At 46.1% G+C, this 22,678-nt stretch overlaps 1 protein-coding gene across 1 annotated transcript in view; it reads left to right on the top strand.

The window, feature by feature from the left end:
• The window catches only part of LOC146073068 (disintegrin and metalloproteinase domain-containing protein 28-like), a 58,334-nt gene that overhangs the window by 5,685 nt on the left and 29,971 nt on the right, over positions 1-22,678 (top strand). Inside the window, exons 6-10 of the mRNA XM_083180246.1 lie at positions 2,172-2,234; positions 13,224-13,295; positions 14,722-14,891; positions 17,677-17,761; positions 19,466-19,590. Coding sequence (XP_083036372.1) covers positions 2,172-2,234; positions 13,224-13,295; positions 14,722-14,891; positions 17,677-17,761; positions 19,466-19,590 — 515 coding nt within the window. The remainder of the gene's footprint in view (positions 1-2,171; positions 2,235-13,223; positions 13,296-14,721; positions 14,892-17,676; positions 17,762-19,465; positions 19,591-22,678) is intronic.

Below are 22,678 nucleotides of genomic sequence, written 5' to 3'. Positions count from 1 at the left end.
TGCTGGCTGCCTCGCCACTGATCAGGGTAGTTACTAGGTCCAAGACTGAGAAAGGACACACCCAGGGGGAGGAGCAAGGCCGGTTGCCTACCACTGTTACTACTCATGTCAGGGCCGTAACTAGGGGGGGCTAGGGGGTCACGCGCACCGGGCGCTGGAGGGTGGGGGCGCTAGTTTGGTGTCCCAGGAGCGCGGTCCCTGGGATGAGCAGCGGGGGTCCGGGGACTGGCGGGTTAACGCCAGGTCCTAGCGGGGGTCCGGGGACTGGTGGGTTAACTCCGGCTCCTAGCGCTGCCGGACGGTGGGCGGGAGGCAGGTTTTGAAAAGACTTTCCGGACGCTGATTGGCTGAATTCAGCCAATCAGCGTCCGGCAAGTCTTTTCAAAGTCATCAGCGCTTCCCGCCGCCAGGCAGATAGCGCTAGGAGGAGACGGAGTGAGTGAAGGCTGCTGCTACACCAGTCCCTGGACCCCTGGACGCTACACACAGGTATGTTGGCAGCGGGGGTCCAGGGACTGGTGTAGCGGCAGCTTTCACATACACAGCCGCTCGCTATTTACCTGGAGGCGGGAAGCGCTGATGATTTTGAAAAGACTTGCCGGACGCTGATTGGCTGAATTCAGCCAATCAGCGTCCGGCAAGTCTTTTCAAAATCTGCCTCCCGCCCACCGCCTGGCAGCGCTAGGAGCCGGAGTTAACCTTCTCCAGTCCCCGGACCCCAAGGCAGTGATTTTATTGATTTTTTTGGGGGGGGGGCGCAACCAAATGACTGCGGACCCGGGCGCCGAAACACCTATTGCTTTTAGTAACCGGGGTGGTGAGCGTAGCAAAGCAAATCGACTAGGGTGCATTTGGGAGCATTGTTTTGGATGTTGCTCCTCCCCCTCTGACATCAGAGGTCAATTCTCCAACTTGGATATAGATCTAACCTGCTGATCAGGGGGTTCTCCACCTCCTCAGTTCCTGTGCTGGGCCTCCTGCTCTGCAGACAGTGTTGTTCCACTGTTCTGGGTCCCATTGCCCATGGTGTTTGTTTTGGTAAAACAGAAAATTAAGGGTGGGAGGGTTTAACAGTAGTGCCAGAGCATATTTTGCAGATTGCAGCCTGTACTGGCAGTCCTGGAGGGAGGGAACTCTTCCCAATGAGACTGCCTTTACTCAGGGTGACTGTCAGGTAGTACCTCCAATAGGAAGTCACTGAAAGTCACAATGAAGCCAGAGCAGTCTCGCGACCTGCATCTGGATTTGCTAGCACTGAGCAGGATAGCAGATTTTACTGGGGGGACTCAGCCGTGCTTCCCATAGATAAATGTCACCACTGGTCCTGTCCCACCTACACTGGAAGGCAGTTAGCTACAGTATGTCACCTCCATTTGGTTCTCAAACCAGCCTCCACCATTTCTTCCGCCAGCCATTGCTTCTCACAGGGTACAGTATGGCTGTTCACCAGGTCCCCTTGCTGCAACCGTCAATCTTCATTTCTTCCGGTTCCTGGGAACACTGCAACTCACTGCAGATAATAACGCTGCTTCACCCCTTGCTCTCAGTCTTCCTAAGAAAGCTGCTGGTTAAATGTTGATGGCCCTGGAACCGAGCTGTCAATGTCCAAGCATGATCCGTCTTTCTCCCCCTGGAACCCACACAGAGAATGGATAAAATTGGGTGGGCGGAGTATACATTTTTAAAGAGTGCCTCAAACAGTCATAAGTTTTGAGGATGAAATCAGACAGAGCATGTCACAAAATCCAGACAATAATCTGCTTAGCCGGAATCAAACCTATCAAACAATGACATCACTAGGGAGATGCAGGATATGTGGGCTGGACTCAGGTGTCACCCACCAGGTTACTCCTGCTCAGTAACAGGAGCCTGATGCTGCACTGGAACATTAAGTGCAGAAGCTGGCTCCTGTCCCTGTGTGGGAGCCGTCATAGCAGCCAAGCCACTCCGTGAGGACCACGTCCAACACCACTTTTCCCAGCATGTGCGTTTCCAATGCGGATTAAGCATTATGCATATTATTCTGGTTAGAAACAAATGCCAGAGATTACCTAACATTTAATGTAACCTAATAGCAAGCCATTTTTAAATGATAAATACTGTGTAAAATATTAACTATAATAATTGACGTCCCGGTTCCTCTGTAATACCAGTCTCATCTTTTACTCCAGAGAGAGAAATTTGTGAAAGCAAAAAAATTTGTCCAGCTCTATATGGTGGCCGATAATTCCATGGTAAGTAATCATTGTACCCAGCACATGTATCATATCGGGTATGGAACAAATACTATTTATATATGGAATACATTTAAGCGGCACATTATACTATTCTTGTGCTCCATACATAAATCCACATTTATAATGAAATGAGTAACACCTAGGTTAACATGGACACTGTATAAGTGTACCACATCCCCTCGTTTCTGGAGCCTGGGGCTGGTTTTAAAAAATTGGGGAACCCCTATTTGCCGGGTTCCATGATTTTTTATTACCTGCCCCGGCTCTTTCAGTCTGGTGCTGGTAATGGCTGTGGGGGGGACCCCACGCCGTTTTTTTTTATTTATTTATTTTTCTAGTTATTTATTTTTTACACATTGCAGCCTGCACGGATCTGACTGATCCGTGCAGACTGCCTATACAAATTCGTATTAGCGGCTTTATATACGGCCGCTAATACGAGTCATTACGCCATCGGAGGGTTACAAAGCAGTCGTATTTGACTGCTTTGTAAATTCCCCTGCGGAACACGACTTTCCATACATACGGCTGAAACAGCCGTATGCAGTCGTAGTCATTCGTATTAAGAATACGAATACGAAATTTTGTATTCGTATTCTTAGTAAATTTCCCCCTTTATATCAAAGTGTGTGTAATACCTGCAAAGTGTATGCGGTCATGTTGTCAAAAATAAGTATGTTATGTTTAGAGTAGAGTTGTGTTGATAAGGTAACCGGTTACCCCATGGGGGTTATAAAAGACATGTATGTATAAATATGTGCCTTCACAGAAGGCAATGGGAACTTTTAGGAGTACAGGACTGAAACCCCTCTCAGAGGGAAGTGGACTGGTCTGACCAGAAATTCCATGCCCATGTGTAACGACCGCCGGGTCCAAGACCTTCAACGGCAGGGGAGGTTGGTTCTACACCCCAAACGGACCGGCTGGTGAACAAAACTAAATAAAGTTGCACGGCTCGAGAGGAGAGCGGGTATGGAGGGGCACGAGCAGAAGCTTATAAGGGGACGGAGTGTGTAACGGCTGTTGCGCAGTTTGGAGAAAAAGCTGAGACTGGCAGAGCTACGCAGCGGTCAGGCTGAAAAGCAGTTTCGGAGGAAGCGCTGAAGGACTCACCCGGTTCTAGTGAGGGGAGAGCTGGGATTCCGGTGACTGACAGCGATAGGCTACCCCGACGGAGAAGCCCTATCAGTGAGTCTGTACGGAGGCGGTAGCCGGAGATATCGGGAGGCGGGCCACGGCTGGTGATGACGCAGGGTCGAAGGCGGAGTTCCGGCCCAGTGAGTCTGTAAGGAGGCGGCAGCTGAACATCGGGAGGCGGGCCGCGGCTGACCGTGACGCAGTATCTGAGGCGGAGCCCCGGCATTGTTACTAAGCCGAGGGGGCTGGTATGTAACGACGCAGAGTGCGCGAGGAGGCAGTTCCCGATGGGGAAGGCGGTGCTGAATTGTCAGAAGAGGTGGTGAGTGTGAATCCTACCCCCCGTTAACCCTTACACCCCTAATTGCACGCAGCGGGCACTGTCATCAGCATAGTATCAACAGGGACCAGGCGAAACCCGACCTACTCGGTCAGGGGAGGCCTTCCCAAGGAATTACCTTAACCCCTCAGTTTAGGTAGCCGTCATCTGTCTGCATCCTGCATCTAGCCGCATATAGGGCGAAACCCGATCCGGTGGGTCAGGGGATGCCCATTAGCCAGTGCATAGATTGAAGATACCGACAGGCTCTGTAAACTTGAATAAACGTCACAGCTAAAAACAACTGGAAGGAGGGTGAAACCCGGCTCAGAGGCCAGGGGAAGCCCACAAGAACACAGCATAGCCGTAGGATACCTTAAACCTATAGGAAAAAAGAATATTTTGGCTAGGAGCTTCTGTTAAAATCATCAGCTGCAGTGACAGGGAGCAAAGAGTGAATAGTATTCTGTATTGTGACTAGAGACAGAACAGACTCACTGCAGGACTGATACAATAATTGTATCAACCTCATCAAAAGAACTAAAATATAGAGATACAAAATAGTTACTATACAGTTCGTGTAGAAAGTACTTGGAGGTTGCTTGTTTGAAACATAGTAAATTCATAGAGAATGCCATTGTAGAAGACTTATACTTACCTAGAATTAGATTGTATTGTAGGATAAAGCTGTTAGGAAACCTGTAGAGAAAGAGAAGTAAAAGTTTAGTATTTTGACAAAATAATATAGACATTATTGCGCAATAATCCAACATTATACCCGGGTTAACAATTTTATGAAAGGCCTATCATACCATAGAATCGATTGTGCATTTTAATCCATGTTATGTTTATCTGTTATTGAGCCACAAAGGTAAGCGTTATTGTGGTCTCCGGACGGACCAATGAGGGAGAGTAGTATACCTGGGGAACCAGGTCACGTTCCGGTACAATAAAACTTTTGTGGCTATTGTTGGTTGGCTTGCACGCCAGTATATTATTGTTAATATTCTCTTATTACCAGTTATTATAAATAAATATTGTTGAACTACGCTCCTGTGAATATTTGGAAGAAACAACTGAAACTTATATTACATTACCCGTTGGAGACCGATCAGAAAACAATAAAAAGGGTTTACATAAGAATTGGCGTCACACGAACAGGATCCGACCAGAGAAAAAAAGATGGCGGATGAAGAAGCAGAGAGAGGAAAGGCATCAGGGAGTCAGGAACAACCAGAACAACCCGTATTGGCTAGCTCCTCGGTTCCAGAACAACCCGTGTTGGTTAGCTCCTTGTCCAACCCGACACCTGGTCAGAATGTTACAATTGGAGGGAATGCCATTACAATGCCATATTACTTTGGCACGCCCTGGTTACCGACGTTCTCGGGGGAGTATCCAAGGAGAGAAACCACCACTTTTACGGATTTCCAGAAGAAAATGCGGTCTACGTTTAAAATATACCCGTTGACGGTACCACAGCAAATAGAGATTCTGGTTGGCCAGTTGAAGGGATCGGCACTAAGAGAAGTGTTATCCTGGCCAGATACAGAAAAAGAAACCGTAGAGCATATCTTTAAAAGGTTAGGCACTACTTTCGATGTTACTACCCTGTCCGAGATAAAATCTAGATTCTATTCGAGGAAACAGAAGGCTACGGAGACGTTGAGAGACTTTGCCTTGAGTATCTTGGAAGCATATCAAGATATTAAAGCTATAAGTAGCACAGAGATTGCTGATGTGGATAACACCCTGATCAGCCGACTCGTAGAGGGAGTCTATTGTAGTAATATCAAGTCACAGCTGAAACTATTACGGTTACAGAAAACAGGCGTCTCGTTTTTGGACTTCAAAGAGGCCGCTATTAAATTGTTTGGAACAGTACCAAATGCAGAGGTGTCGTTTCCAGAACTACCAGGCTATCAAGAATCAAGTGCAAACGAGGAAGGGGAACATTCGGGAACTTCCCGGAACACCCCCACTGCCACCCAACATGCACAGGCGTCCGCTCCTGATTCACAAGGTGTACTAAAAAGTCAGATAGAAGATCTCTCCACGGAGATGGCCAACATGAGAAGGGACATTCAGAGGTTGGTGGAGCAAGGGTCCTCGGGGAGACGGGACGGTGGCTGGCACTCCGGGTCTCGCAGATCTAGAAACGAATGGCAAAGTCGCACACAAGGACCGGGAAGAAGGGCCTCTGAACAGTTTGATTCCCAGGGACGACCCATCTGTAGGCGATGTGGCCGTGCGGGACATGTCGAAAGGTTTTGTCGAGAGGAGGAGTCTTTAAACATGAAGACCCCGGGGGCAGGGACCGACCCTCGGGGGTCGTCACCCCAATAGGTCAACAACCCGATGGCTGGTGTGAGAAATATGTGGGACCATGCCCCATCATACCAGTCCAGATTGGCGGAGTGAACTTTGTTGCAACTTTAGATACCGGGTCCCAAGTGTCCACCATCCAGAATAATACGTACCAACACTTCTGGGGCTTGCAGAACCCGTCACCTCCTCCTCCTACATGGATGCGATTACTAGCCGGTAACGGCCTCGACATTAACTGTATTGGATACTGCGAATTTGACTTTAAAGTAGGTCCGGCCCTCTTGTCCAACCAGGGTTTTATTATTACCGACGTAGATGACCCCACTGTCCCCGCCGTCATAATTGGCATGAACATTTTGGCATGTTGTCCGGAAGCACTAATTGAGGCTTTGACATTTGAGGTCCGACACCTGCCTCCAGAACAGAAATCTTCTCTACAAAGAGTTATTCGGACTCTTCAAGCACAACAGTGCTTTCTAAGCACAGAAGGAGGAGTTGGGAGGATCAAAACGACAGATCACAAAGCCATTTTCCTCCAACCAAATTCTGAGACTGTCGTGTGGGGCAAAGCGCGATGCGGTCCCGCGGGTACATCATATGACGCTATTGTGGAGCCTTGTCTTATGCCTAGCAGGACCGATATCATTATCGCACGGGCGCTGGTGACGGTGCATAACGGCCGAGTCCCGGTCCGGATCTTAAACCCTCACAATTATGTTGTGAGATTGCATCGCAATTACACCTTAGCTGCATTATCCTACGTCCCTTTCCAGGACATTTACGATGCAGTAACGTTAAATATGATGCCGACGGAAGGGGGCCCCGCCGCTGAAGAGTCGAGATGGTGGGAAGAACTCCACATCGGAGAGGAACACACTCCCGTTGAATTGAAAGAGGGCATACTAAGACTTGTACAGGACAATGCGGATACTTTCAGTAAGCACGCAGCAGACTTTGGAAAAGTGGAGAACGTCCGACATTACATTCCAACCGGAAGTGCACCTCCCATCAAGGAGAGGTATCGGCCCATAGCCCCGGCTCTTTACCAACCTGTTCGGAAATTACTAGAAGAGATGAAAGCCTCAGGTGTGGTACATGAGAGCCATAGCCCGTGGGCCGCGCCGATCGTGATTGTAAAAAAAAAAAGATGGGACTTTGCGTTTTTGCGTAGACTACCGCAAACTGAATCAGGTCACGCATAAAGACGCGTATCCACTACCACGCATTGAAGAGTCGCTTACAGCCCTAAAGGCGGCCACCTACTTTTCGACACTCGATCTCACGTCAGGATATTGGCAGATTCAGATGGCAGAGGAGGACAGGGAGAAAACAGCTTTCACTACACCCATGGGACTCTACGAGTTCGATCGCATGCCATTCGGGTTATGCAATGCCCCCGGGACATTCCAACGAGCCATGGAGCACTGTCTGGGTTACAAAAATTTCGATATGGTACTCTTGTATCTGGACGATATTATCATTTTCTCAGAGACCTATCACGAGCACCTAACCCACTTAAATGAAGTGTTTAAACGTCTGGCCGAATATGGGTTAAAAGTCAAGCCTTCCAAATGCCATCTGTTAAAAGAAAGTGTAAAGTACTTGGGCCATATAGTTAGTGCTGCCGGCGTGGTTCCGGATCCCGAGAAAATCGAAGTGATTAAAGACAGGCCTGTACCCACCAACATTAGGGAGGTACGCAGCTTCCTGGGGTTTGTGGGGTATTACCGCAGATTCGTCCAGAACTTTGCACAGGTAGTAAACCCCATTCATGAATTACTGCGTGGAGTTGATAAAAAACATACCAGCAAGCATCAGCCGATTCAATGGACCGAGCGCCAACAAAGTGCATTTGATACCTTAAAGGAAAAGATGACCGAGACGCCTGTGCTGGCTTATCCTGACTTCAGCCAGCCTTTCATATTGCATACGGACGCTAGTTATTTGGGGTTGGGAGCTGTTCTGTCCCAGCGACAGCATGGCCAGGAGCGCGTCATTGCCTTCGCCAGCCGAAGCCTTAAGAAAACAGAAAGGAATGATGCCAATTACAGTGCTTTCAAACTCGAACTCCTGGCACTAGTGTGGGCCGTTACAGAAAAATTTAAGAACTATTTATTCTCCAACTCCTTTGTAGCCTACACAGACAACAACCCGGTCGCCCATTTGGCCACTGCCCAGTTGGGTGCTCTAGAACAGCGATGGTACTCCAGATTGGCCAACTACGACTTCACCATAAAATATCGCAGTGGGAAAATTAACAAGAATGCTGATGCGTTATCCCGACTTCCTCAGAAGGACCATGTAGAGGAAAAGGAGTCAGACGTATGGGAGGAATTGGAAATGCCTGCCTTTTACACACTCCTTGACCGCCAGTCCGGCTCAGACTCTCCACAGCAACAGATGTTCATGACAAATGCGATAACAGTCGGTGAAGCCGACCATGAATCCCGGTGGGTCCAACTTCAGAATGAAAGCACCGTATTAAGGGAATTAAAGACACTGCTCTCTTCTAAACAGAGTTGGAATAAGGAGAAATGACAGCAGGCTGACCCCGAGCTGATAAAATTGTGGGGCCAGCGAGATAAAATACGTTGTAAGAAAGGCCTCCTCATAAGGTCCACCGTCCACCCGAAAACTCACATGCCCCTAACCCAAATTATCATCCCCCGACAACAGAGAGATGAAATCCTCCAGGCGTATCACGATTGCTCGGGGCATTTCAGCACTGGTAAAATGGAAACTATGATCCGTCGGCGGTTTTACTGGATTAGCATGACCTCGGATATAGAAGAGTGGTGTCGGTGTTGCTCTACTTGTGCTGTCAAAAGACCTCCTTCCGGGAGACAGAAAGCTCCTTTGCATTCCATCATCAGTCACCAACCATTAGAAATAGTTTAAATTGATCATGTGAAGCTGGAACCCAGTTTGGGCGGCTACCAATACGCCATAACTATCATCGACCACTTTTCAAAGTTTGCTGTGGCCCTTCCGGTAAAAAACTTATCAGCCAGCACCACCGCGGAGATTGTGTGGAGGGCCTTTGTGCGGCCCTATGGCTATCCGCAGAAGATTCTGACTGACCAGGGACCCGCTTTCGAATCCCGACTTTTTCATGAGTTGTGTCATCTGTATGGCTGTAAAAAAATACACACTACAGCTTATCATCCCCAGGGGAATGGCACGTGTGAGAGAATGAACAGGTCGTTAATTAGTATTTTGAGAGCCATACCCGATCCAGAACGGAGAAACTGGCCGACTTTGCTACCAGAAATAACCTTTATTTACAATAACACTGAACACAGCACCACAGGCTTCACACCATATTACTTGCTATTTGGAAGAGAAGGGAAGTTGCCTGTCGACCTCAGGTTGGATGTCTCCCCTGAGCATAGTTCTGAGGAACTGCTACAGAGTGATTGGGTGCGAGAGCATCAGAAGCGACTCCAGGCCGCCTATAAGATTGTTGACCAAACGTCCAAACAAGCTCAGCACCGACAGACCGAACAGTACAACGAGACGGCTAAGGCCGCACCTCTAGACGTAGGTGAACTAGTTTGGAAAAGAAATAACCGGCGACGCAGCAAATTGGATCCGTTTTGGGAAGAGATTCCGTACAGAATTATGGACAATGCCAAGATGGATATAGATGTGTATCGAGTGGCCAAACTAGGTGAAACTGCAGCCATTAACGTTCACCGAAATCAACTAAAAAAATGCTACCAGGCGGATATCGAAATACTTAGGGTCTCCACGAAAATAAGTGAGAGCCCAAATCCCATTGAGGACGTTACCAGTCAACAATTCTTTAATGAGATGTTAAAAATGTTCTGGCCTATTCATGGGAACCTGTTAGTAACTTCCCCTGATGTGAACCCAAATGCTGTGATAAAAACTGTTCATGTGAATGTGGGAGGAGAAACTGATGCTCCCCTGCTTGAGTCGGCTGTCCTGTCTCCCGGGCCTAGAGCTATCCCGACTGGGGGGCCGGAGGATAGAACAGCCGATGACACTGTTAAGTTAAGAAGGTCCACTAGGACCACCAAAGGGGTTTTACCCCATCGATATTGTGTTTAATAGTTATTGGGTGCTGGAGGACCATCAAGCTTTAGCGGGGAAGTGTGTAATACCTGCAAAGTGTATGCGGTCATGTTGTCAAAAATAAGTATGTTATGTTTAGAGTAGAGTTGTGTTGATAAGGTAACCGGTTACCCCATGGGGGTTATAAAAGACATGTATGTATAAATATGTGCCTTCACAGAAGGCAATGGGAACTTTTAGGAGTACAGGACTGAAACCCCTCTCAGAGGGAAGTGGACTGGTCTGACCAGAAATTCCATGCCCATGTGTAACGACCGCCGGGTCCAAGACCTTCAACGGCAGGGGAGGTTGGTTCTACACCCCAAACGGACCGGCTGGTGAACAAAACTAAATAAAGTTGCACGGCTCGAGAGGAGAGCGGGTATGGAGGGGCACGAGCAGAAGCTTATAAGGGGACGGAGTGTGTAACGGCTGTTGCGCAGTTTGGAGAAAAAGCTGAGACTGGCAGAGCTACGCAGCGGTCAGGCTGAAAAGCAGTTTCGGAGGAAGCGCTGAAGGACTCACCCGGTTCTAGTGAGGGGAGAGCTGGGATTCCGGTGACTGACAGCGATAGGCTACCCCGACGGAGAAGCCCTATCAGTGAGTCTGTACGGAGGCGGTAGCCGGAGATATCGGGAGGCGGGCCACGGCTGGTGATGACGCAGGGTCGAAGGCGGAGTTCCGGCCCAGTGAGTCTGTAAGGAGGCGGCAGCTGAACATCGGGAGGCGGGCCGCGGCTGACCGTGACGCAGTATCTGAGGCGGAGCCCCGGCATTGTTACTAAGCCGAGGGGGCTGGTATGTAACGACGCAGAGTGCGCGAGGAGGCAGTTCCCGATGGGGAAGGCGGTGCTGAATTGTCAGAAGAGGTGGTGAGTGTGAATCCTACCCCCCGTTAACCCTTACACCCCTAATTGCACGCAGCGGGCACTGTCATCAGCATAGTATCAACAGGGACCAGGCGAAACCCGACCTACTCGGTCAGGGGAGGCCTTCCCAAGGAATTACCTTAACCCCTCAGTTTAGGTAGCCGTCATCTGTCTGCATCCTGCATCTAGCCGCATATAGGGCGAAACCCGATCCGGTGGGTCAGGGGATGCCCATTAGCCAGTGCATAGATTGAAGATACCGACAGGCTCTGTAAACTTGAATAAACGTCACAGCTAAAAACAACTGGAAGGAGGGTGAAACCCGGCTCAGAGGCCAGGGGAAGCCCACAAGAACACAGCATAGCCGTAGGATACCTTAAACCTGTAGGAAAAAAGAATATTTTGGCTAGGAGCTTCTGTTAAAATCATCAGCTGCAGTGACAGGGAGCAAAGAGTGAATAGTATTCTGTATTGTGACTAGAGACAGAACAGACTCACTGCAGGACTGATACAATAATTGTATCAACCTCATCAAAAGAACTAAAATATAGAGATACAAAATAGTTACTATACAGTTCGTGTAGAAAGTACTTGGAGGTTGCTTGTTTGAAACATAGTAAATTCATAGAGAATGCCATTGTAGAAGACTTATACTTACCTAGAATTAGATTGTATTGTAGGATAAAGCTGTTAGGAAACCTGTAGAGAAAGAGAAGTAAAATTTTAGTATTTTGACAAAATAATATAGACATTATTGCGCAATAATCCAACATTATACCCGGGTTAACAATTTTATGAAAGGCCTATCATACCATAGAATCGATTGTGCATATTAATCCATGTTATGTTTATCTGTTATTGAGCCACAAAGGTAAGCGTTATTTTGGTCTCCGGACGGACCAACGAGGGAGAGTAGTATACCTGGGGAACCAGGTCACGTTCCGGTACAATAAAACTTTTGTGGCTATTGTTGGTTGGCTTGCACGCCAGTATATTATTGTTAATATTCTCTTATTACCAGTTATTATAAATAAATATTGTTGAACTACGCTCCTGTGAATATTTGGAAGAAACAACTGAAACTTATATTACATTACCCGTTGGAGACCGATCAGAAAACAATAAAAAGGGTTTACATGTGTCTTTCATATTGTTTTCAATTTTATTCGGAAGCATATTGAATTAAATTTATCTTTATTGTATGATCATTAGTTAGGGACGGCCTGTAATGGCAAATTTTTAAAAAAAAATTCTCAATGGTTTCCATAGTTTTATGTAATACGGATTCATATTTGTTAGTGAAGCAAAAATAACAAGTCACTCTGTACCTGGAACAAACCATGTTGCCATACAACTGGAGCAAAAGCATTTATATTGTTTCTGTGTGTTCAGTTTGAACACACCCCAGCCAAATCTAAAGCCCCACACACACACACACTAGAGGATAGGCTCTACGCCAATATCATTAATGATATCAGCGGTAAACCCAGGTGAACAATATAGCACATACACACTGAACGATATCAATAACAATATTGTTCAGTGATGGTACCCTACCCCCACTGCTAACATGCCTTGTTGACTATATAGACATCACTGAGCATGTACCACAGATGATGGGGGAAAGGGCAGTGGCGTAACTACAGCTCCGCAGCCCCCTCTGTGGCTGGGAGGCACACAGAAAGTGTGGGCGCCGGGGGTCTGCGGGGCTATTGTTACCCGCTGCTGTTTGCCGGTACCTGCCTGGCCTGCCGTCACGGTCCCGTCTCTTCCGGCGCCGGCTCCTGCTGCTATAATGAAAACTGACACTTAGAAAATGGCTGCCTCCATACTGCAGACAGTTAAGGCATGATGGGACTTGTAGTTTCACAACAGCTGGAGGGCCATAGTTTGGACATGCCTGGTCTAGTATATGTGTGGAAGAATGAAATAAGTTTGCATTGATGTTCAGTAGGCGGAGATGGACACGCCCAGTAGGCTGTGATGGACACACCCCTCCAATGGTGCACCCACTAAGAAAATGGGCTGCGCACGCCTTTGCACATGGTGTTGTGTTGTGTGATGTAACATCACCTGGACATGACTTGACCTATATTAACAATGCTTGGAGCTGGAGGTCCATGAACCAGTCTAGGTATAACTGCACATGCAATATGCATGCATGATACTACTTTTGATCTATGTGTTGTCTTAATATATTTGTTTGGACCTGTGTGGACCATGTGTTCGTTACTAAACAGAGTCTTCTTACTTCCAGTTCATTAAATATAAACGAAATAGAGAAGAGATCAAGAAAAGGATATTTGGAATTGTTAATTATGTTAACCAGGTGAGTTATTTAACATATGCAGCGTCTGTTGTCCTTACCATTGAGGAAATGCCATGGCAGAACTAATACCTTTCCAGAGGCCTCAACTTATTTGGTCTGCTCCCCTGTGCATGATTAAAGTGTGTGCAGTGGCGTAACTATTATATTTGCTCCCCCCTGACAAAAATTTTGCAGTTACCCCTCTGCTCCGCGCTTCCGTAGCAGGGGCCCGCAGATCTTGTCTGCGGTGCTGGCTCCCCTCCTGGCTTCTGCTGCTATGAAAACAGGCCATCACAAAATGTCCGCCCCCATACAGTAGACAGTTTCAGAGAACTGTCTGCTGTATGGGGTGGACATTTTATGATTGTCCTTTTTCATAGCAGCAGAAGCCAGGAGGGGAGCCAGCACCGCAGCGCAGACAAGTAAATCTGCGGTTCCCGGCCACAGCATGAAATCTTTCATTTTGAATGGCTAAAACAGGGGTGGCCGAACCGATCTCAAGATCTGCCAACAGGTCATGCTTTCTATCTTCAGTTAGGAACGAATGTAGTGCATGCTCAGTGGTGTAAGTAGAATTTTTTTCTTGGTGGTACTGATAGCCACCACCAAATATGGGCGTGGCCATGTGTCATGAGGGGGCGTGGTCACACAAAGCTAGAGGAGTGACTAAATGACAATAGTGGCGTGGCATCAGGAGACAGGGAATGAGAAACAGGGAATGACTGGGGGTGGGTTGGCTCTTGCTTGGGGGAGAGGCAGGCAGCTTGTGCTTACAATTGTGGTGCCTGCTCTTCATGCTGTCGGCACCGCTGATGCCTATCAATGTGACAGGCTAACTCAGCAGTAGCTGGTAGCTGCATACAGCACCAATCATAACGCTGGGTGGGCGGGCTGCGGATGCATTATATATATATAGACTTAAAATAAAAATAGAATTGACAGTGGGTCAGGGGGTAAGCGGTACTGCGAAGCTGCAACATATTTCTTACTTGCAACACTGCACATGCTTGTAAATGTCATTTAGTATAAACTACACCTGTACACCAGCTTGGTGGTCTGGAAACCATGAACTGGTAGATTTTGAGGACCAGTTTGGCCACCCCTGGGCTGTAACATCAAGGGGGAAAAAATCTGAATTTTGTATCTTGCATGATCTGGACATAAAATGTTCTCCTGTTGGCCGAAGACATGCTTGGATGTAAAAGAATAATTTTCCATTTTTTGACCAATCAAGTGCCACCTTCTGTGGCTCATAATTCCTTTACTGGATGGAGACAAAATGGCATCTCTGGCCCAATTACAATACAGTGATCAGCTTTTTCCTGCCAGATATCTGACCCAAGTTTTTTTCTGTCTTGAAAAGTACAATGTTTTAGTCTAATTTAACTCTAAAAATTGTTGAATTTGCAGTAGTGTTCATCCCTCATTAATCCAATGTCATTGACAGGTGTATAAACAAATAAACACTTTTGTGGCTTTGATCGGATTAGAAATCTGGGACACAGGAGACCAATTCCTGGTCGTTTCATCGTTTAACACCAATCTAGAGAGCTTTTCTCATTGGAGAAAGGAGACGCTGCTGCCCAGGATAGCTCATGACAACGCCCAGTTCCTAACGTAAGACTCTCCTGAGAACCAGATCCTCAGATGAATTCATTTTTCCTATGCACAACACTACATGTAGCTGGTACACAGGTCTTGCAGCAGGATTAGGGAGGAAGCAACATTCATTTAAAAGGAGATATCTGTAAGGTGATGCCCCATCCACCACTGGTGGTTCTCTAACAGATAAAACTGCTGCTAATAGAATGATCATTTATAACATTATAAGATCACTGATTGGTCGCACACAGCACAGATGGGGACATCACCATTGGGCATCTACCGCTCTGATACTCAGGATGGAAGAGTTATTATTATGTGTTTTTACCTTCGGGAACATTTCCTGTTATTATGTTATAGATAAATAGATGTTAGTTGGTGTATATTTATATGCTTCAGAAGAGAGGTTATATGAATATGGGCCCTCATTCTGGTTGACTTGGTAAGCTGCAACGCTCGCAGCTTACCGAGTCCCATATTGCCCGCCCTGCCGAATAACCCCCCACACACCACCATATCCCCCCCCCCCCGCAACCATGCAAGGGGATGTGTTATGAAATCACACCCACTCACATGTGCCCGCTGCCAGAGAAATCATTTGATGCTCGTCGGCCATTGAATGATTTCTCCAGGGCTTGCAGTGGAGACTGACTTATATATGCAGGCTTCTGGCAGAACACAGGGCAGGCGGCAGATGTCATGTGATGTCAGCCGCCCACCCCGGCACCCCGCATCACGCCACCATTTACATTCCCATGTGCGGAGAGCCGCACCGCCCCTGTACGCTTTTATCCCACCCCCTTCCCATGTGAGCGCCACGCCGACACTGCAGGGCCGACATGCACATATGACAATATGCAGCAGGGTTTTTGAGCGCTAGGGACAGGTGTGCTGTGATGTGTACAGATAGCTGCCCTCTGGTAGAGGGATGCCGCCCTCAATACAAGGTGCACAAAGGAAAAGAACCAGTAGGCGCCTTCTGTACACTTAAAACAATTTATTTACCAAATATCACAAAAAAACATAAAAACATATGTATAAATAAACAATAAAACAATGATGCATGCATGCACAATAACCACAATTATTTTAAAAAACCATTCAGATGCAAGTGCATAAGGTTTGTAACTATAGTTACCAGTTCCTTTTTAGGACAAGTGGGGCGTTGAGGTTGGCAAATGTTTCCAACAGATTACACTCAGTGGTGGTGTAATTAGTGAAAGAAAAAATCCTTTCCAGCAAGCCTTGTAAAGTCCTTTCCTTAAATGCTGATGTTTTTATATATATAAAGGTCAGTCTTTTATTGGGCAATGCAACCTCCTGTGACCATCTGACATGTAAATTGCTCAGTGTGTTATTTATTAGGTCACAGTACCTTTTGTGAGGTTTTCCACACTTGCTTTGTCCGGCCAGTGGATCTGACTGCAGCCGGACTGCACGATACTCCAAAGTGTGAGCAGCAGGTGACAGCCGCTCTTGGGTGCGCTGCTGTTAGGCGCACAAACCACCGTGTGTGGTAACTGCCGGATGAAGCTCCGTTTGCTGGCTAAATGTGTCAGCTGCAGGAACCGGGTTGCCGCGGGTTGGTTCAAGCCGATATGGCAGATGTTTCCTCTCGGTCCAATGCCGTCAGTGTTCCCCGCCGGTCCTCAGCTGTCAACACTTCTGAATAGCTCCTCACAAGACGCGTTTCGCCGCGCTCAGGCGGCTTTTTCAATTTCAGGAATGAGGAGTCCATGTTGGGGGAAGGTTTTATACCTGTCAGTTGGTTATACACAGGTGTATGTCTCCTTTGGTAAATCAATTACTAGCACTTGCATGGCTAAACTTCCTGTCTTGTCTCACATATATAAGACAGCTGAATTTAATTACAGCAAATCAGCAAATGCAAACATATATAAGAAACCACACAACCTTAAAATCGCACATATATATATATATAAATAAGTATGTACACATGTATACATACTGACAGACTTTCATTTTGCTTTGCTACATTCATTTTTATTTGTTTTTATCTACATTCTTATTTATCTATATATATTTATTCTATATCATTACCATTCTATTTTAGAATTTTTTATATATCTATAAAATAATTTCCAATCTTTAATCACCACATGATTCAGACACAGTTCAAAACAAGTTGTTTTCATATGTATCATAAGTACTTATATTGCACAATCCTATCTGTTCCGGGTTTTTTTCGGCTCCAGACTAACATCAAACAACTATTCTCACATATGTGTTCTTAAAGGGAACAGTCAGCTTAATTTGGGTCAACATGGCTCGTGTCGACCAACACCAAGTGTGGACTTATTTCAGTGCTTATAATTATATAATCACTTTTAGATCTTTATCATACAGTAGACCACTGCGCAATATGCGCATGCACAGAACTTCACTATCGCCCCCCCACGGGCGACATTCGGTAACTAGAATGAGGGCCATGGTGCACTAATTAAAAATAACCCTTATTTTGCTTAGAACAGTTTAACGGTGACATAAAATTCAGCAAATTCAGAATGTTTACAAAAAGATGAGAACAATCACTGGTTTAACAATGATACAACCCAAGTCCCAAATATATTGGTTGCAATATAAAGCTCTGTGTATGCTGGAGATCTCTCAGTTGGTCCCTAATATAAGGTCGGTAGCCTAGAATGTCATTGGTACTATTAGGTACATTTGCAGATGAGGCAATAAGTTATAATTAATGGATGAATTTTGTAGTATTAATCATTTCTAACATTAATAAAATATATTGTATCTAGATTATTTCTGTCTCTGTGTATTGCAGTAACATTGACTTTGACGGTTCCGCAATTGGAGCGGCCTGGATGGGTACCATGTGCAGTGATCAGCATTCCTCAGGAGTTAACCAGGTAAGGCAGGGGTGGCCAGACTTTCAGACTTGGGGGATCTACTCTAAGGACCTTATTCTGATTGTCTTGCGAGTCCATCAGACGCCGCCCGCTGCACGTAGTGATCTACCATAGTACAAAATGAAACATAATGCAATAGTGTTTTGGGAACTCTATGGCAATGAACACATGAAACAAACTAAACATCAATATTAGCCTAAGTAAAGGGTGTTTTTGACATAAAGTTATTGGAAGTTCACGACGGTTCCAAGTCAGGCACATTTGAAGGCGGTACATTAAATGTTCATCAGTTATACGGCTTCTGTATTTTGATTTAATTATCTTCATTTGTGAAACAATGCTGTCAATTGAAGAGCTCATGATCTCAAGTCAGGGTACAATGCCTCAATTATTAAATTCCAGAAATGAATATCAGAAGCTCTTCCTTTTCGAGGGACATCAGATTGCAGCTTTAATATTTCTGGCTCTACATCGGATGTATTCATATTGAACACCGAGGAGATATTACCAAAAACCATAGCAATGTCAACATCAACAAGTGGAAATGAGCTGGTTAATGTCCTGAAATTGGCTCTCTAGTTCTTCCCAAAGATTTGGGATTTCAGCACAGAATCATACTGTATGTCATATCATATGTGCTGCAGGATTTTCTTCTATCACTTTCTCAAAACTAGGGAAGTTCCTTGAAATTCCTTTTGCAAGCTGTTGCTTTAAAAACTTCAATTTTGACTTAAAAACATTTATTGAACTAATTAATTGGATAATATTTTTATCCTTTGCCTAAAGTTCAAGGTTGAATGCATTGCAGTGACCGATTAAATCTGTGATTAAAGCCACCGTAGCAACCAAGATGAATCATGCAGCTAAGATAGACTTTCTCCAAGTGATTCTAAGAACTCAGTTATTTCAGGCAGTAAGCAACCCCCCCGCCCGCGCCGCCCACCGGGGGGGGGGGGGGGGGTGTGTGCGGGCAATACCTCGGCGGGCGATACTGCGGCGGATGCCCGCACCCCCCCCCCCCAGAGCACGGATAGTGCCGCACTGAAATCCCCAGCGGGGGGATTGCAAACCATGAACATCGGGGCAGGAGCTGATTTCGGTTCACTGCGAGTGAACCGGAATTGGCCCCATGTAACATGCTGTAATGCCCATTACCCATTATGCCTCATGGGATGCGGTAAAAAACCTGGCAGTCGGAATCCCGATGGTCGAAATACCGACGCCGGAATCCCGACCGCCGCAATGCCGGCAATTCTCCCTCTATGGGTGAAAAGTGCTGCAGATCCTTCTAACACCATATAAATACATTTTAATAATAATACATTATTTTCTTTCGTCCTCATATACATACAGCTGTTAATAACCGCATTAATATTACACCTGTGAATACATATTTAAGGAAGCTGATGTGATTATAGGGGCAGATGTATTAAGCCTTAACAAGAGATAAATGCAAGGGTGATAAGGAGAGATAAATGTCCAGCCAATCAGCTCCTTACTGACTTCTTTCAAACACAGCCTCTGACATGGCAGTTAGCAGGTGATTGGCTGGACGTTTATCTCTCTTTATCACCCTTCCATTTATCTCTTGTTAAGGCTTAATACATCTGCCCCACTATTTTATGCAAGCTGTCCATTATGCAAGAGAAACAGAGACCAAGAAATTGGAATTCATATTAAGATCATGTCATTATATGTTCTCAGGATCACAGTAAGGATTATATTTCTGTGGCTGAAACAGTTGCTCATGAAATGGGACACAACCTTGGAATGGATCATGATGACAGAGCGTGTGGGTGTAATTCTTGTATCATGGCGCCGTCTATAAGGTGAGTGAGCACAACCACAGACATTTTGAAAATAAACACCTGATAGAATATTTCTCTGTTCCACTAAATGATTGATAAATACTGGTGCTACAGATCAAAAGCCCAGGCAGCTGCATATAGAATAGAATCAACTTTATTGCCCATGTGTGCATGCGCACACTAGGAATTTTTTGGAGATTACAGTGCAGCATCAAGCAGGGATGATGGGGGGGGGGGAGGGGGGCATTACATACATTACATTGAGAGGTACTTGTTTCCGAGCACGGCGCCCACGATTTGCATCTTATGGCATCTTATGCATCGCATGCCATATAGCCGCATACGATGCGATACGATTTTTCATTGTATATGGGTGCTTACAATGTTAAATGATCACCCAATACGATTTTTTTTATTGTATAAGCACCCTAATGGGTGCTTACAATGTTAAATGCGCCCCCACGCCACCCCCACTATGAACGCAAACCCGAAGCATGGCGAGCGCAGCGATACACGTCCTCCGACCTTTTCATACCCCCACTATACACGTCGGTGTTGAGTTGATTTTAAATAGTGTGGCGAGCCCGAAGCGTGGTGAGTGCAGCAAGCCCCACGAGGGAACGCGTATTACTTTACATGTATTCCGCCTCCCCTCGCGGGGCTCGCTGCACTCGCCACGCTTCAGGGTCGGTGGCTCGCTGCGCTCGTCACACTATCTAAAATCAACTCCACGCCGACGTGGATAGTGGGGGTATGAAAAGGTCGGAGGACGCATATCGTGGAGGGGCATTTAACATTGTAAGGACCCATCAGGGTGGTTGTACAATTAAAAATTGTATACCATCGCATTGTATGCCATTGTATGGCATACGATGCGATACGATTTTTTATTGTACAATATCGCGTCGCATCGCATACCATATGTAGTCTTATGGTATACGATGCGATGGGCGCCGTGCTAGGAAATAAGTACCCATTGAGACATTACATGCGGGGAACACATACCCGCCGAGTAGCACAGCGCCTAGGCAGCAGCGCCACTGGTCACTGCAGCAGCCTGGTAGGTAACAGTATGACAGACACAAAAAAAGGGGGGGTGACTAGCACTGACTCTTGTTTATATTTTCACATTTAGATTAACCAACATGCTTGTTGTAGAAGGACCTTTGCCTCGTCCTATCTATATCTCTAGTTGGTGGTGCTCCCACGAGTCATAAATGGTTACAATAGTACACAGGGAGAAAAAAGATGACTCTCTTTTTGGGGCACAACTTTTAAGTTCTATTCTGTTATCTTAAGTAGTGAGTTGGGAACCTGTACTCATATCACAAGCTGGGTCACTGCATCATGAGAAAGATAATGTTGCGGGAATTAATTTTTTAAGATTTTTCTATGCATATAAGTGAAGGGGTGTTGAGGTACAAACTAGAATTAGTACAAAAAATTAGTACAAAGAATTTTTTGTGCAAAAGATTACAAGTGTTACAGCCTTGATTTAAATGGTCTCAATAGTGGGATAATCTCCCATGAGGCATTGAGGTAACCAGGCTGTGGTTTATATGTAGTGACAAATTGTGCTAGAATATTAATTATAAGGAAAAAATATGTATTATAATATTAAAGTGAAAAATAATAATAATTATTAAAAATTGGCGAAACATAGTTGTTAATGTCAGGTGACAGTCACAGATGGGTTACCAAGGCATATGGCCCTATGGTAATTTTTGACGCATTAACCCAAAATATCACATCATTTATTGGCGGAGCTAGGAAGAAATATCCTTGAAATTAGGAAACAGATATGAGAAATATAAGCTGGTCTCTTAGTTCTCAAACCATTCCTACTTTCCGGCCGTGTGTCACTAGGACAGTGAACGGACCGAATGAGGGGGTGGTTATTATTGAGAACAAGTATTGAGATCAGTGGAAGGAAATAGGGATCTGCTGTTGCAACCCGGGTCCAGTATCACCCCCGTTGGAATAACCAGCACAGGAGGTCAATCTGTAGCCGGGCACAATGAGAGTCCCTTAAATGCAGAGATGATAGGAGTCCCTTTATTGGGAAATTTTCTTATAGGCTAAACGTATCTCCTTACCACTGTATATACAGATTAATGCTTAAAATATCTGATTCCTATAATTCACAGTCAGCTTATATATAAATGGTTAATCCCTATATTGCGGTCTTAAAGAATCAAGGCTGCTGTCCTATACAAATATCAGATCGCTGGCCAATAGATATAAGAAGATAATTGGCTTCTGCAAATAGGTACACACTTAGCTCATTGGTGGACACTGATAGTAAAATTATGCAGCTCTATATAAGTACAGCAGACACATATTATCTGGCCAGTTCACTTGAAATATTTAGGGATAGCCAACCAATATATAGTCACTTAGCGTATACAGCTCCTCAATTCCATATTCCAGCGTCTATGTCACCCATCTGTGATCGTCAACCCGTCTCTGGACGCGCGTTTCGCCTGAGCTTGTTCACCAGGTAACAGTATGAGCAGGGACAGTACAGTTATCACACAGGGAACACATACCTGCCGAGCTGCACAGCGCCAAGGCAGCCATCAGCGGTGCCACTGGTCACTGCAGCAGCCAGGTAGGTAACAATATAAGCAGGGACAGTACAGTTATCACACAGGGAACACATGCCCGCCGAGCTGCACAGCGCCTAGGCAGCCATCAGCAGCCCCACTGGTCACTGCAGCAGTCAGGTAGGTAACACTATGAGCAAACACATCACAGTAAAACAGAGACAGTACAGTTATCACACAGGTTACATATAGTTATCACACAGGTTACATATGGCTGAGTGCACAGATCCTAGGCTGCCATTTGCGGGGCCATTTGCGGTGATGGAAAGGGGAAGGGGCGGCGCGGGGGGGAAGGGGTCGGGGGGAGAGAGAGTCACTGAGGCCTGGGGAGAGTCAGTCAGTAAAGCTTGGTGCTGGAGTTGGGCCCTCTCTGGGCTGAGTTCCACCCCACTGCCCCCGATAGTCTTATCATGCCTCCTCCCTGGGGGGTTGGGGGGCACCACCACAGAAGAGAGGGCTCCCACATCTGCTGGTGCTGGGGGTCAGCGGCTGGGGCCTGCGGG

Source organism: Crinia signifera, chromosome 4 (assembly GCF_055691185.1).
Source record: "Crinia signifera chromosome 4, ASM5569118v1, whole genome shotgun sequence".
NCBI lineage: Eukaryota > Metazoa > Chordata > Amphibia > Anura > Myobatrachidae > Crinia > Crinia signifera.
This window is presented reverse-complemented; position numbering and strand designations above follow the sequence as displayed.